Source organism: Danio rerio, chromosome 8 (genome assembly GCF_049306965.1).
Source record: "Danio rerio strain Tuebingen ecotype United States chromosome 8, GRCz12tu, whole genome shotgun sequence".
In the NCBI taxonomy this organism is placed as follows: Eukaryota; Metazoa; Chordata; class Actinopteri; order Cypriniformes; family Danionidae; genus Danio; species Danio rerio.
Genome location: NC_133183.1, coordinates 44,866,201 through 44,879,490, shown reverse-complemented (window position 1 = coordinate 44,879,490; position 13,290 = coordinate 44,866,201). Strand labels below are relative to the sequence as shown.

The window sequence follows — 13,290 nt, the reverse complement described above, 5'->3', positions numbered from 1 at the left end:
GTTCTGATAAATTAGTAGGTTTATAGTAGAAACGTAATTCATTTGAAAAGATGTGCCTTTCCTTTAGTGCAAGTATGAAGGACACATGAGAATATATAATAAGTAATTAAAGTTTGAACAATTTATTAGTTGTATTTCCTTTATCCTTTGTCATTCTGAGGCTGCATGCTGAATGGTAAGTCATGCTGTCCTGTAATACAGTAAGCATCTCGCCATCTGAGAGCTCAGGAAAACCTAGGCTGAAATTTGACTCCTCATCTCTCTTTGCTGCACTGCTCTTAAAGGAAAAATTCCCCCTTTCTTTTTCCTTTCTTTTTTTTTTCAGTCAAACCACCCTTGTTAAAATTGCTTAAATTGGTCAATAACAGATGATCTGAAATAAATTGCACTTAAGTAGCTTCAGTGAAACAGCCCAAAATTGCTGCGTTTTCTAAACTAAGGTCTTTCATTAGCTTTCTTGCCTCTCGGCAGAACGGTCCCCCCCTTGTGATAGTGTGGGGGGTTTTCTGTAAAGAGATAAGATCATGGTTTCTCTACTAGATGTGGGGGTTTGGCTATCACAGAGTTTCATCCCCTTGGGTAAAAGTAGAACACATGGAATCACAATAGTAGTTTCAGTGTTTTTAAAAAGGCTTTAACTTTCTATTTTTTAATCTTAATTAAAGGGTGTCTGTTGTAAGGCTGCACGATATTGAAAATATTTCGCAATATTTTTTTTCTTTGCCATTAAACATTGCGATATCAATATAATTTCACCAGATAACATAAATAGCTCTATGTGCATACTAATTACTCTAGATTAGAATGATTCTGTGGGGGAGTGAAATATAAATATATTTTTTATTAAATTTATTTAAAGTGAAATAAGTTGTGCTTTCTGGATAGAGTAACAGTATTCAGGTACAGAAATTGAATGTAAAATAACACTGCATAGTCTTAATCATATGAATAATTCAATGAAATCAATCTTTTTTAAAAATTTGATGCACTACTAAACTCTCTTAAAATGCTTACAGTCACAGGCATTAAAACACATGCAGACAATAAAATTTAACACTATTATGGTTCAGTTTTGCAGTGTCTCCACAAATCTCATGTGTTTTGGTTTCTAGACATCTGTAATCCTAACTCGCTTTGGATATCTTGCGATATGAATATTGTGATTGCACACGTGCGATATTAATGCTTAACCTATTAAGGCCCAAGCGCTTTTTTTACATGAATTTTTTAGTTATCTTTTCTATTTTGGCTTATTGAAACGTAATTAGAATAAAACCTAAGTATCAACTTTTGATATGATGTACTTTTAGAGAAAAATGATGTCCATATATGTGGACTCGAGGTTGAATTTCCATAAAACAGAATAAAGTCACCTTTGTGTAATAGAATGAAAAACTTTATTTCTGCCTTGAACCCAGCAGTTTTTTCCTGACTGTTTTTAATGCATTAATAACACATACACACACACATTTTTTTCAACATGTTTTGACTATCAGTAACATTTTTTTGCCCATTGTGGACAGTTAAAATAGTGTTTGGGACATTTCATATGCTGCAAAACAGTTGCAATATGACACTTTATGTCTGTAACAAAATATAAAACATAGGACACAAGAGCTAAAATGTGCTGTCTACGTATGTGACCTCTAAGCCCTAGGAGGTTATGTGATATATTCAGGGTTAATACGGTCATGAAAAACCTGGAAAAGTCATGGATTTTTGACATGGCATTTACGTGGCCTGAAAAGGCTTTGGAAAACAGAAAAACCCACAGTTTTGGAAAAGTCAAAGAAAACAAATATCTGTATTCTTAAATATAAGTTACAGTGTTTCCTCTAGGATTTTTTTCCAGCTGTGGTGGCAGGCCTTTTTCACAGATCTACCAACTACCTATGGCGTTATTTCGTTAATTATTACAAATGTCGTGAGCGTAGTATTAAAAGTCGAGATCGCATTCATGTAATACGACCATTCAAATGTCATGCTTGCATGCCGATTTCCTTTGTTCTTCCACAAAACTTCTTGCACACCCTCAATTAAGCACTACTCAAGTGCAGATTTTTTTTGTTATTTTCGATTTTAATATATATTTTTTTTATTTAGTTATATCCTAATGTAAAACTTCAGTGTTGTTACTGTGTAATTGTTTATAAATTGTGCAAAAAATTGCCTGATTAATCTACACTAAACAAATTATTTTTAGATAGAAGATCTATAGATATATAATTTATAAGTGCATTGTTTTTGTGTTTGTGTGAATAGAACAGATTTAATTTGGACTCTATTTGACTTGCTTAACCTGTTAAGCAGAAAGCATCTGATTGGTTAGTAGATGAAGGAATGTAGTCTGGATTGTCAAATGCAGATTTTCTGGTATGGACTGAAAAGACTTGCGTTTGAGCTTGTACATTTACAGTCAGTGACAGTGAGACATATAGTCTTAAGGAAAGAGTCAAGCTTTACTTTTTTATACTGGAAGTTTTATTGATTCTACAGAAGGAACGTCTGTTTTGTGGTGATTAATTCTGTTGAAATGGTGAGTAAATAATTGTTTTTAGAATAGAAAGATTCAGGAATGTGGTTTGTTTGTTTTTGACCTTTTCGATTTGAATATGCAGACTGAATTTCCTCCCTTCTGTCTAGGGTTTGTGTTAAACAATTTTTAATTGAATTTACAATAATAACAGTAAACATGTTTAAAGTTAATGTAAATAAATAATGTAAAAAAAATTATCCTTAGAAATAATATAATATTAATTATGGGAATTGTTAATGGGTACATTTATTTAAAAGTTTATTGGTAATCAACTTGAAGTAACAATATTTGGTGCCATTTAATAATGAGAAGGACACAATTTCTGTTTTTTATCTTTCTTTGTTATTGAAGTGTCTATGTGGTTGTTTCATGAGAATATAATTTAGAAATTCTCTGCAATTTTTTTAGTGGGTTGAACTTCTATATTGGGGTGTTTTCTATTTCAGTAGTGATGCCCAGCTAAAACATATTTGACCATAAAGTGCTGCTGAAGCCATAAGTTGACCATTTTATGCTTTTACTCTTTGGCAGATTGGCTCTGAATGTACTGCCTGAAACGCATAATAGCCTGTCCCAATCCCCCTCAAACTTTGTAAACAAGCAGAGCACTATCCACGCTTCTCCAGTTTCCTCATCCCTTTCTACTGATCCATTTGAGTCTCTTGGTATGTTTTCTGATCTTCATTCTTCTCTGGCACCCCCTAAACCTCCGAGAAGTTTCAGCGAGTCAATTGAATCCAATATGGAAAACCTCTCCGCTCCCAAATCTGAGAAGCGACAGGCTCCTCTTCCCCCAGGTTATATTGGGGGCTCATCCAGTGCTAGAAACGGGAGACAGGACTCTAAAAATACTCAAAGGCCTCCTCTTCCTCTTCCTGACTATGAAACACTTTTTCCCAAGAAGAGGCATGGGGTGATGAGTCAAACACGTTGGGACCATATTATCGCAGAGGTAAACCAGAGAAACTGGGATTTCTCGGAAGAGATGAACGTAGATGGACCAAACAAATCATTGTCGAATTCATCTGCAGTTTTGAAGGACAGAACCTCAGCCAACCTTAACCAGCTTCAAAGAAATCATGAGCCTCTTCCACCTGTCCTTACAAGGCCCAAAGAAGCCCTCAAGCCACCAAAGGTTCATGAAACATCAGAACCAACGCTTAAGACCACTGTCCAACATGACAATTTCAATGAGTCTGTATATGCTACTGTTAATAAACCTGGAAAATCAAAGAACTTTGAAAACAACCCACATCCAGCTGTCCAACATTTACCTCAGGATATGGAAAGGAAGACTCCTGATGGCATTACCTATCAACCCTCCCATTCAATAGATAAGCCTACACCAGCCTCCAGGGTCAAACAAAATATAAATCCAAAGACTGAAGATGTGGCTAAACAGATGCCTTCAGCCAAACCCCGACAACAGTCATTAGTCAAGGACCCAGTCAGACAGGTTGAACCAGACCAGCATGTGACAACTCAGCCTGTGACTTCAGAAAATAACAAAGCTGAGAAATCAGAGAAGGGCCAAAAGGGAAGTGTTTTTACAAGTAAGTCCCACCTTAGAACTTCAGAAGTTCCAGAAAATTTGGGAAAACTTTCTAAGGATCCTGATGGAAGTGGAATGATCAACACATTCCCAGGTGATAATGTAGGTACTGAAGATCCTTGGGCTTTTATACCACAGCAAACCACAGATGAGGAGGATGTGCTCTTCACTAAAGGCCCAACGCAATTGAAAAGTATTGAAGATCAAGAGTTATCCTACAATAAAAACCTAGCAAAAAAAGATAACAGCATGGCACCAAAATCGGAGTCTGAAAAACAAGCTCCAAGCTTTACTGAACAAGCTAGAGCCACATTTCAAAGAAATTTTTCCCTAAGAAAGAAAAATCCATCTCATCTTTACACAACCCCTGGGAAAGCTGGTACTGAGAGTAGTAGTTTGGATAGATCAATTTCTCAATCTTCGCAAGATGCTGAAGATGTTGAGATGACAGTAACTAGTATTGCTTCATCAAGCAGAACTGAGTCCACGCCAGAAACATCTCAAACTCCAACTGGCGGCAAGACTGCACTCCGTGCTTGGGTCTCACCTTCAGAATCTCAGACATATACTTTGCAGAGTGGTAGTGGAAATGCAGTTTCTAGTTCAAAAAGGTGAGAAAAGTTCTGCCAACCCCCTACTAACAACTCCTTGAACTTCTCTAACAGTCTGTCATCACTGTTGTGTCTATACCCATTAGCTTTCAAATCAATAGTTGTTATTTACCCTGAAACCACCTCAATCAATCTCCGGCTTTACTTGATTAAATGGATTGTTTCCTCAGCATTTGTTCAATTGGTTGCTAAGTGGTTGCTTACTCCTTCCTGGGATCTTGAGGGCTGGGAGTGTTGGCTTGGGTTTTACTACTGATTGCTGTCATTGATAGGTCAAGATGTCAGGGTCTTTCAATAATGTGGAAAGGAAATTGACTGGCAGTGTCTCAGATAATGCAGGGCTCTGTCCGTTCTCCATTTTCTGTCTTTGTGTTGCTTGCCATATTGGATATATTTTGTACACTTTTTGAAACTTGATGCTTGTGAGTGGCTGTCAATATGGGATTTAAATAACGTACAACTGATGCATACAAGAATATGAGGCCAAATGTTTATATACTGACAATTACGTGTGGGCTTGAGTTATTTGGACTTGTGTTTTGTGCTATCTGTTTGTTCCAAAGATTGTTTTGTGGAATAGTTCAAATATTTAAATCCTACAATCTCTGTTTGATTAATCTTTTGTTTCTGTTTGGGATTCTAAGTGTGATTGGAATGGTTTTCATAAACGCACCAAAAATGTAAAAAGCATATTCATTAATATACACAATTGTAATTTAGCAAAATTACTTTGTTGTTATTTTACATTTGTCATGTTGTATATTTACATTAATGAGAGGAAAATATTTTAACCGATTTAACTTTTTGGTAGTCAAAAGTAAAAAGATTCCTTTCCAAACATACAAGGTCTTTTAAATCAAATAATAAAATCAAGTAGAATCATGTTCACAGGCTAAATGTTTGCAATCACACAGTTTGTTTTATCTCTAAAAGTGCAAATCCTACTTGACTAACATGTGGATTAACATTAAGTTTTCATTATAAATAGGCTAATATGTCAATCTTTCTCCTGCCTCAGGCCACATCCAGTGAAACCTATGAGCACAACAGAGAACCAGAGTCCCAGTGTTCTTGCTGTGGGGAAAGAACCAAAGACTATCACCATCAAGGAAATGGCTAAGTCAAAAGTACAGTAATTTTCATACTTATTGCATGCTTACTGTTATGAAATGTGTTATGTATTTTCTAGTTTCTATACAAAGTACTGGCTCATACTCAATAATTAATTTAACATTTCTATTGGTTTAATTATTTTTTAAATTAAATATAAATATTAGGGGTGTAACGATACTCAGCTCACGATACGATGTGTATCACGGTATTTGGAATAAAAATTGAAAATTAAACTGAAATGCAAATTTTACCAAGTAAACTATTTTTTATGTATTTCTTTTGTTTCAACTTGTTAAACTGAACCTTCTTTAAGAAAATGAATTAAACAGGCCTGTCTCTGGAAAATAAAACAATTTAAAAACTTCTTAAAAATATTATTGAAATGACAGAGACAAAATTAAGGAACAATTTAAGTAAAGGTGCTAAAAAATAAGCTTTCTATTCAATTGAATTTAACAGTGAGAGCTTAAGGCTTTGCTTGGTCACTTGCGTTTTTGTGTGTACAAAAAAAAATCCACATTTCCAGGTATTTAATTCATATTTAATTAAATTCATTTAGAGATATCTCTAATTACAATTGTGACTAGTCAAAACTCATTTAGAGATATCTGCAAATATTTTTCAATGGAAGTCAATGGAGTAATATGACTAGTCATAATATATTTGCAGATATCTCAAATCTGATTTCGTACTAGTACAATTGTAATTGCAGATATCTCTAATTGTCATTCTGACTAGTCGAATTATAATTATGACTAGTCAAAATATAATTAGAGATATCTCTAAATATATTAATGGATAGTCAGAACAAAGGTTTAAATGCTAAAACGGCTTGCCATACGCACGCGTCTATATAAGTCCGCCCTCTGTAGTAACAGCTCACGGTCAGTTCACGTCATGTGGGATTTTGCGGCGGGAACATTATATGAAGACAGAATGATATTTTAGGGTGAATTGTACCTTATAAATACAGTATGTGACTCTTTCAACACCATTAGAAGGTATCCCTGTCGCTGTGCAAAGTATGTAAATCACTGTGAAGACTTTAAAACTTAGGATGTTTGATCCAGTATGCGTGTCAAAAAGCAGACGAGTCTAAAGCAATGACTGTACAACCGAAATGTTGCCAGACGTCTGATTTTGAGAGGATGGGCCATCCTCTATTTCAGCTCCACTCATCTTGGTCTGCTAACATTACTGCTGCTGCAATCTGAACTCACGTGCGACAGCAGGTGGAACGTAGCTCACGTGCAAACAGCTCAACTAATAAGAGAAAACAGGCTTCGTATCGTAATGAAATCGTCATAACGCCACGATGCATATTGAGACATTTTTGCATCGCAATAAATCGTACAACGATAAATCGTTACACCCCTAATAAATATAAATTTATATCTAAATAAGTTTTAAATGTATATTTTAAACTAATTTATTTTTCAATGATAAACATGAAGATGAACATGGTAAAAAAAGGCTATTGAAACTGTATGTTATTGCCTTATTTAAACTGTCAGTCCAAATTTGGTTATTTGGGAATCTGGTTGAAATCCAGCCTAAATGATTGATTGTTCATAGACTCTGAAACTGATATTATCTTTGACTTCTAGTAATGAGGCTGCACTAGTGTGCATACACCAAAAAATAAAAAATAAAAATAATAATAATAATAACAGTTTTTGTAAAACAGGTTATTTTGCATGGTAACAATGTGTTAACATTTTGCTGGATTACTTGATCTTTTTATGTCTGTCTTTGCCAGTCACAACATTAAAAGAGATATGTAGGCTAGCCTATATATTAGTATATTTTAATTTCACACTTAGCTTGCCAGTTAAAATGCAAACTTATTTCTGATATGATTCTTAGCATGCTTCTTAGAATGTCTGATGTGTTTATCCTGTATTCGTTGCAAAAAAAAATTAAAAATCAATCAGACTGAAATAGATTTTGAGATATGCGATCTAATTAAAGAGATGGATAGTTTAACCCATAATTAAAATTCGCTCAAGAAACTTCTTAAGTTTTAAAACCACAAAATAAAAAAACAGAGGTAATATTCATTTAAATTTTCAAAGCACCTTTTAATTTAGCTTGAAACTATTTATAAAAAAAATACAACACATAAATATATAAATAAATATATAAATGAATATATATATATATATATATATATATATATATATATATATATATATATATATATATATATATATATACATATATACATACATACATACATACATACATACATATATATATATATATATATATATATATATATATATATATATATATATATATATATATATATATATATATATATATATATATACATATATATATATATATATATATATATATATACATATATATATATATATATATATATATATATATATATATATATATATATATATATATACACACATATATATATATATATATATATATATATATATATATATATATATATACATATATATATATATATATATATATATATATATATATATATATATATATACATACATATATACATATATATATATATATATATATACATATATATATATATATATATATATATATATATATATATATATATATATATATATATATATATACATATATATACATATACATATATATACATATATATATATATATATATATATATATATATATATATATATATATATATATATATATATATATATATATATATATATATTGGATTTTAATCTGTATTTGCATATGCAACAACTTTGGAAATTGAATTTGGCCTAATTGTCTCCGCAAGGCTTATATAATGTAGTGATGCCTAGTAGCTCTTGTAGCATTTTTATATTTGTTTATTATTAGTGATACATTTGGTTCAGTGTGTGTGTATATTTCAGTGGCTTTTTTAATCTTAACTTTTGGTGATAATCGTTAATCAGTAGTGTGATTTTATTTCAAAATTACATGAACAAAAAATGATGTAGACGATCAGAATATAACAGTGAGCATTAAAAACATAATATACATAAGAAAATTACACTAGGTTCTTAATAATAATAATAATAATAATAATAATAATAATAGTTATAATTCCAACAATATTAGTAAAATAAAAAATATAAACTAAAGAAGAAATGAAAGATATACTAATACAAATAACAAATCAAAACAAATTCTATACCAAAAATGCAATAAACTATACGTGTATTGAAGTTTAACTAAGGGTAATATTGTGCAATTTTTTTCATTTGGACAAACTTACAGAATTGTAACACAGGAATAAAATTATCAGTGTCCGAAAACATTTTAATAGATATTTTTCCAATTTGATCCTAGTTAATCAAATGAAATGTATTTGAATGGTTTTATACTTTGTACTTAGTTAACCCTCTCTCCCTCTTTCTCTCTCTTCCTCTCTTATATGAAGAATTGCGAGGGCAGTCCATACACCCAGCTCACACAGGAGGAGCTCATCACACTGGTAGTAAAGCAACAGGGCGAATTATCCAGTAAAGATTCCAGGATCCTAGAGTTAGAAGAGTACATCGATAACCTGCTACTCCGTGTCATCGAGGAGAAACCGGAAATCCTGCTTACACTACATTCCAAATGTTAGGCTTTGATCTTAACATTTGATTTTACACAGAGACACGCTCATTTTGTTTAGATTTGGCTGATTTAGCAAGAAGGACTGTGAAGATAATTCAGAATGTAATGTCACTTCTCAGAATTAGTTCACTTGCTTGCATGCGGACGTGTGATAACATTCCAGCAACAACAACATGTCAGAATGCTGTAGTTTGACTTTTAGAATCCGAATGCTGGGGCTTTGTTTTGTTGGTGCTTTCTGATTGGAACATGGTACAAGCTTCTTCCTGGAAAGCCTTCCAACAACAAACACATTCTATTTATTTTGAGCTCATTTTTATGCATCTTTCCATAAAAGAAATAGCTTCTTAATGCAACATTTATTGTCTTAATCTTTGAAGATTTCCTTTCTTCCTAAGGTGATTTTGGCTTGGATCTCAATTGCTGCATTGTGTCTTGATCAAAAGGCTTGATAGGGCTTGATTTTGGCCTTATGTCAGACAGTTTGGGCTCAAGTCAAGGGCTGTTTAGGTATTCAGACTATAAGCACTTTTTGAACTTGAACAATGTGTTTAATTTATGAAGGATAGTTTTTCATACTAATAATCTGAAGTTAACTGTAGATTTACCTCTATAAAATGCCTTAATGAAAAACTTGCTTATAAAAGACTGTTGCAACACTGGATATATTAATGAATTTTCATATATATATATTAAATATTGACTACTTCATAACTATTTTCAGCTGAATTGGCAGTCGGCTGTTGAATAAATAATAAGTTATTCTGTGATTTATGTTAAAGTGCACGTTTTATGTTTATTATAATGGAACTGACCAGGGATTAGAGAGAATTTTGTGAAGACATTCTAAGAAAAAACCCTTGATATCGGATTTTTAAGCACAATGTGATTACTGTGACCTTCTGCTGTTCTTTAATGAACAAGCAATTACTGTTGGCAAGATTGTGTGATTTGAATATCAGGTGATGTGGTACTTCCCTCAAAGCTGGTGATGTATCCTAATAATATTTGTGATTTTTGTCTGTTGTGAAACCAAAGATCTGTGAAATCTTACCATTAAGTACTCTGAGAGCAAATCTTCTCCACACTCCTTGTTCTTATTACTTTTATTGTTTTTAATCAGCAAATAAAGATTTTATTTTATTCCTACTTTGTCCACTTTTTTTTCCTCCTAAAGGGCCAGTTCTGCATATATCTGTATTCAGCTATAAGATTGTGTATTAACAAGAGCTGTGCTGTGTTTGTTCATGTGTTGTCAATCACTTTGCAAGAGTTCACTAAGCTTTTCACAGCATTTCTCACTGTTGCCAGGTTCTGCACTCTTTAAATAATCATGTTTGAGTTTGTATGACAAGCCTTATTAATTCTTACCGATGCTATGCACACAATATATTTTATAGACCTGTGCCTTTTCTTTTTATTTAACATTGCATGTCATTAAAGCAGAAATATATTATTTTTTATGCCTCAGTTCAATGAATAAAACTCATAAAAGTTAGCATATAAGCATATAAGTGTATGTCTTCCTCTCATATATAGCAATGCGTTGAATAAAAGTGATTAAAGCTCAATCGTTATAACTTATTTGAAAGCACACATACACACACACACACACATATATATATATATATTATATTTTTTTTATATAAATAAATAAATATATATATATATATATATATATATATATATATATATATATATATATATATATATTTTATATAATATATATATATATATATATATATTTTTTTTATAGAAATATATATATATATATATATATATATATATATATATATATATATATATATATTTATGTTTTATATAAAATATAATATATATAATATATATATATATATATATATATATATATATATATATATATATATATATACTTTATTCAGATCTTATTTTCATTCAACTACAGCAGCTGGATGGCTTCATCCATATTAGGGATTTTCTGAAATGTTCTACTTTTGTAAGGCATATATGGAATTTCTGTAAGTGTGAATGAAACAGGCATTACATGCATTTAAAGTGCTACAAAGCCCACATAAACCCTATATTGAGGAAAACTGAAAATAAAAATCTCCCTCTAAAAAAATTTAAGTAATAATTTCTAGCATATAGATCTTTATTTTTATTTATTTTTTTAACTATTTTTGATAATATTATCAAAAACAGTAGCCTTTTAAATATAAATATTTTGCAAGGTATTGAATTTAGAAATTCCAGTATCTTGACATTACTACAGCTTAGTTAATTACTCTATCCAACTGAACGTGTGTAGCTTTATATCACATTGGATAACTATAAAATAAATAATATTTTCAGATTTGAAGACATGCATAAAATGACATTTTTAAAAACAGAAACTGCAAATCAGGAGAGGCTCATAACAGAGTAGTAAATGGGTTAATTTATCAATGTTTTTTTTTTTTCATTTTTCTGTTACAAGTCACACAGCTTCACAATGTATTGTCAAAAGACTGTCAACTCAAAAACCCTTTATTTATTATAAAAACCCTTTATATAGTCCTATTATTAAGATTAGCATAGATGAAGAAGTGGGGGTATTTTAGTTGGGTGAATTAAAACACGTGGGGTGGGGGGGGGAGTCGTCCACGCCAACTAATCACAACCTGAAGTATGCGGCCCTCATCATGTTTAAATGGAAACATTATGACATCATTGTCACAACCTTCGTAGAATCCTCAACCTTGTTACAAGGTTGGTACAACGTTGTAGGAAGGTCACTACATTGAGGCAACATTGTGTGTTTGTTGGGTTACCATGTTTTCATAGTAAATTGATAGTAAAACCATAGAAAACAATGTTAAAACGATCGTAAAACGGTGGTAAAACGATTGTAAAATGATGGTAAAACAATGTTAAAACAGTGGTAAAACGATTGTAAGATGATTGTAAAACGATGGTAAAACGATTATAAAACGATGGTAAAACTTGTAAAACGGTGGTAAAACGATGGTACAACGGTAAAACGATTTTAAAACGATTGTAAAACATTAAACGATTGCTAAACGATCGTAAAACTGAGGTAAAACGATGGTAAAACAATGGTGAAACGGTGGTAAAACGATTGTAAAACAATGGTAAAACGATGGTAAAACGGTGTTAAAACGATGGTAAAACGGTGGTAAAACGATTGTAAAACCATGGTAAAACGATTGTAAAACGATTGTAAAACGGTGGTAAAACGATCGTAAAGCGGTGGTAAAATGATGGTAAAACGATTGTAAAACGACCCTGCTGAAAAAACCAGCTTAAACCAGCCTAGGCTGGTTGGCTGGTTTTAGCTGGTCGACCAGGCTGGTTTTAGAGGTGTTTTGGCCATTTCCAGGGTGGTTTCCAGCCCGTTCTTAGCTGGTCAGGCTGGGAGATGACCAGCTAAAACCAGCTTGACCAGCCTAAACCAGGCTGGTCAAGCTGGTTTTAGCTAGATTTAGCTGGTCATTTTCCAGCCTAACCAGCTAAGACCAAGCTGGAAATGGCTGGAAACCAGCCTGAATATAGCCAAAACCCCAAAAACCCAAAACCCAAAAAGCCTAGGCTGGTTTAAGCTGGATTTTGCAGCAGGGAAACCATTGTAAAATCATTGTAAAACAATTGTAAAACAATGGTACACCCATTGTAAAACGATTGCAAAACGATGGTAAAGCCATTGTAAAACGATGGTAAAACCAATGTAAAACCTTTGTAAAACGATTGTAAAACAATGGTAAAACCTTTGTAAAACGATTGTAAAACCATTGTAAAACGATGGAAAAACGATTGTAAAACCATTGTAAAACAATGTTAAACCATTGTAAAACCATTGTAAAACGATGATTGAACGATTGTAAAACCATTGT

General features: G+C 32.0%; 1 protein-coding gene across 3 annotated transcripts in view; it reads left to right on the top strand.

Annotated features, from left to right (window-relative positions):
* The window catches only part of rab11fip1a (RAB11 family interacting protein 1 (class I) a), a 44,934-nt gene extending 34,364 nt beyond the window's left edge, over positions 1–10,570 (top strand). The window contains exons 1-4 of one of the 3 annotated variants that reach the window (XM_073910943.1): positions 2,405–2,536; positions 3,068–4,699; positions 5,718–5,826; positions 9,240–10,570. In XM_073910943.1, coding sequence (XP_073767044.1) covers positions 3,204–4,699; positions 5,718–5,826; positions 9,240–9,428 — 1,794 coding nt within the window. In that variant the 5' untranslated portion in view covers positions 2,405–2,536; positions 3,068–3,203 and the 3' untranslated portion in view covers positions 9,429–10,570. Of the gene's footprint in view, positions 1–2,404; positions 2,537–3,067; positions 4,700–5,717; positions 5,827–9,239 lie in introns of those variants that run through there. The other 2 variants (XM_073910940.1, XM_073910942.1) reach the window with 2 other exon arrangements.
* The last annotated feature ends 2,720 nt before the right edge of the window (positions 10,571–13,290 follow it).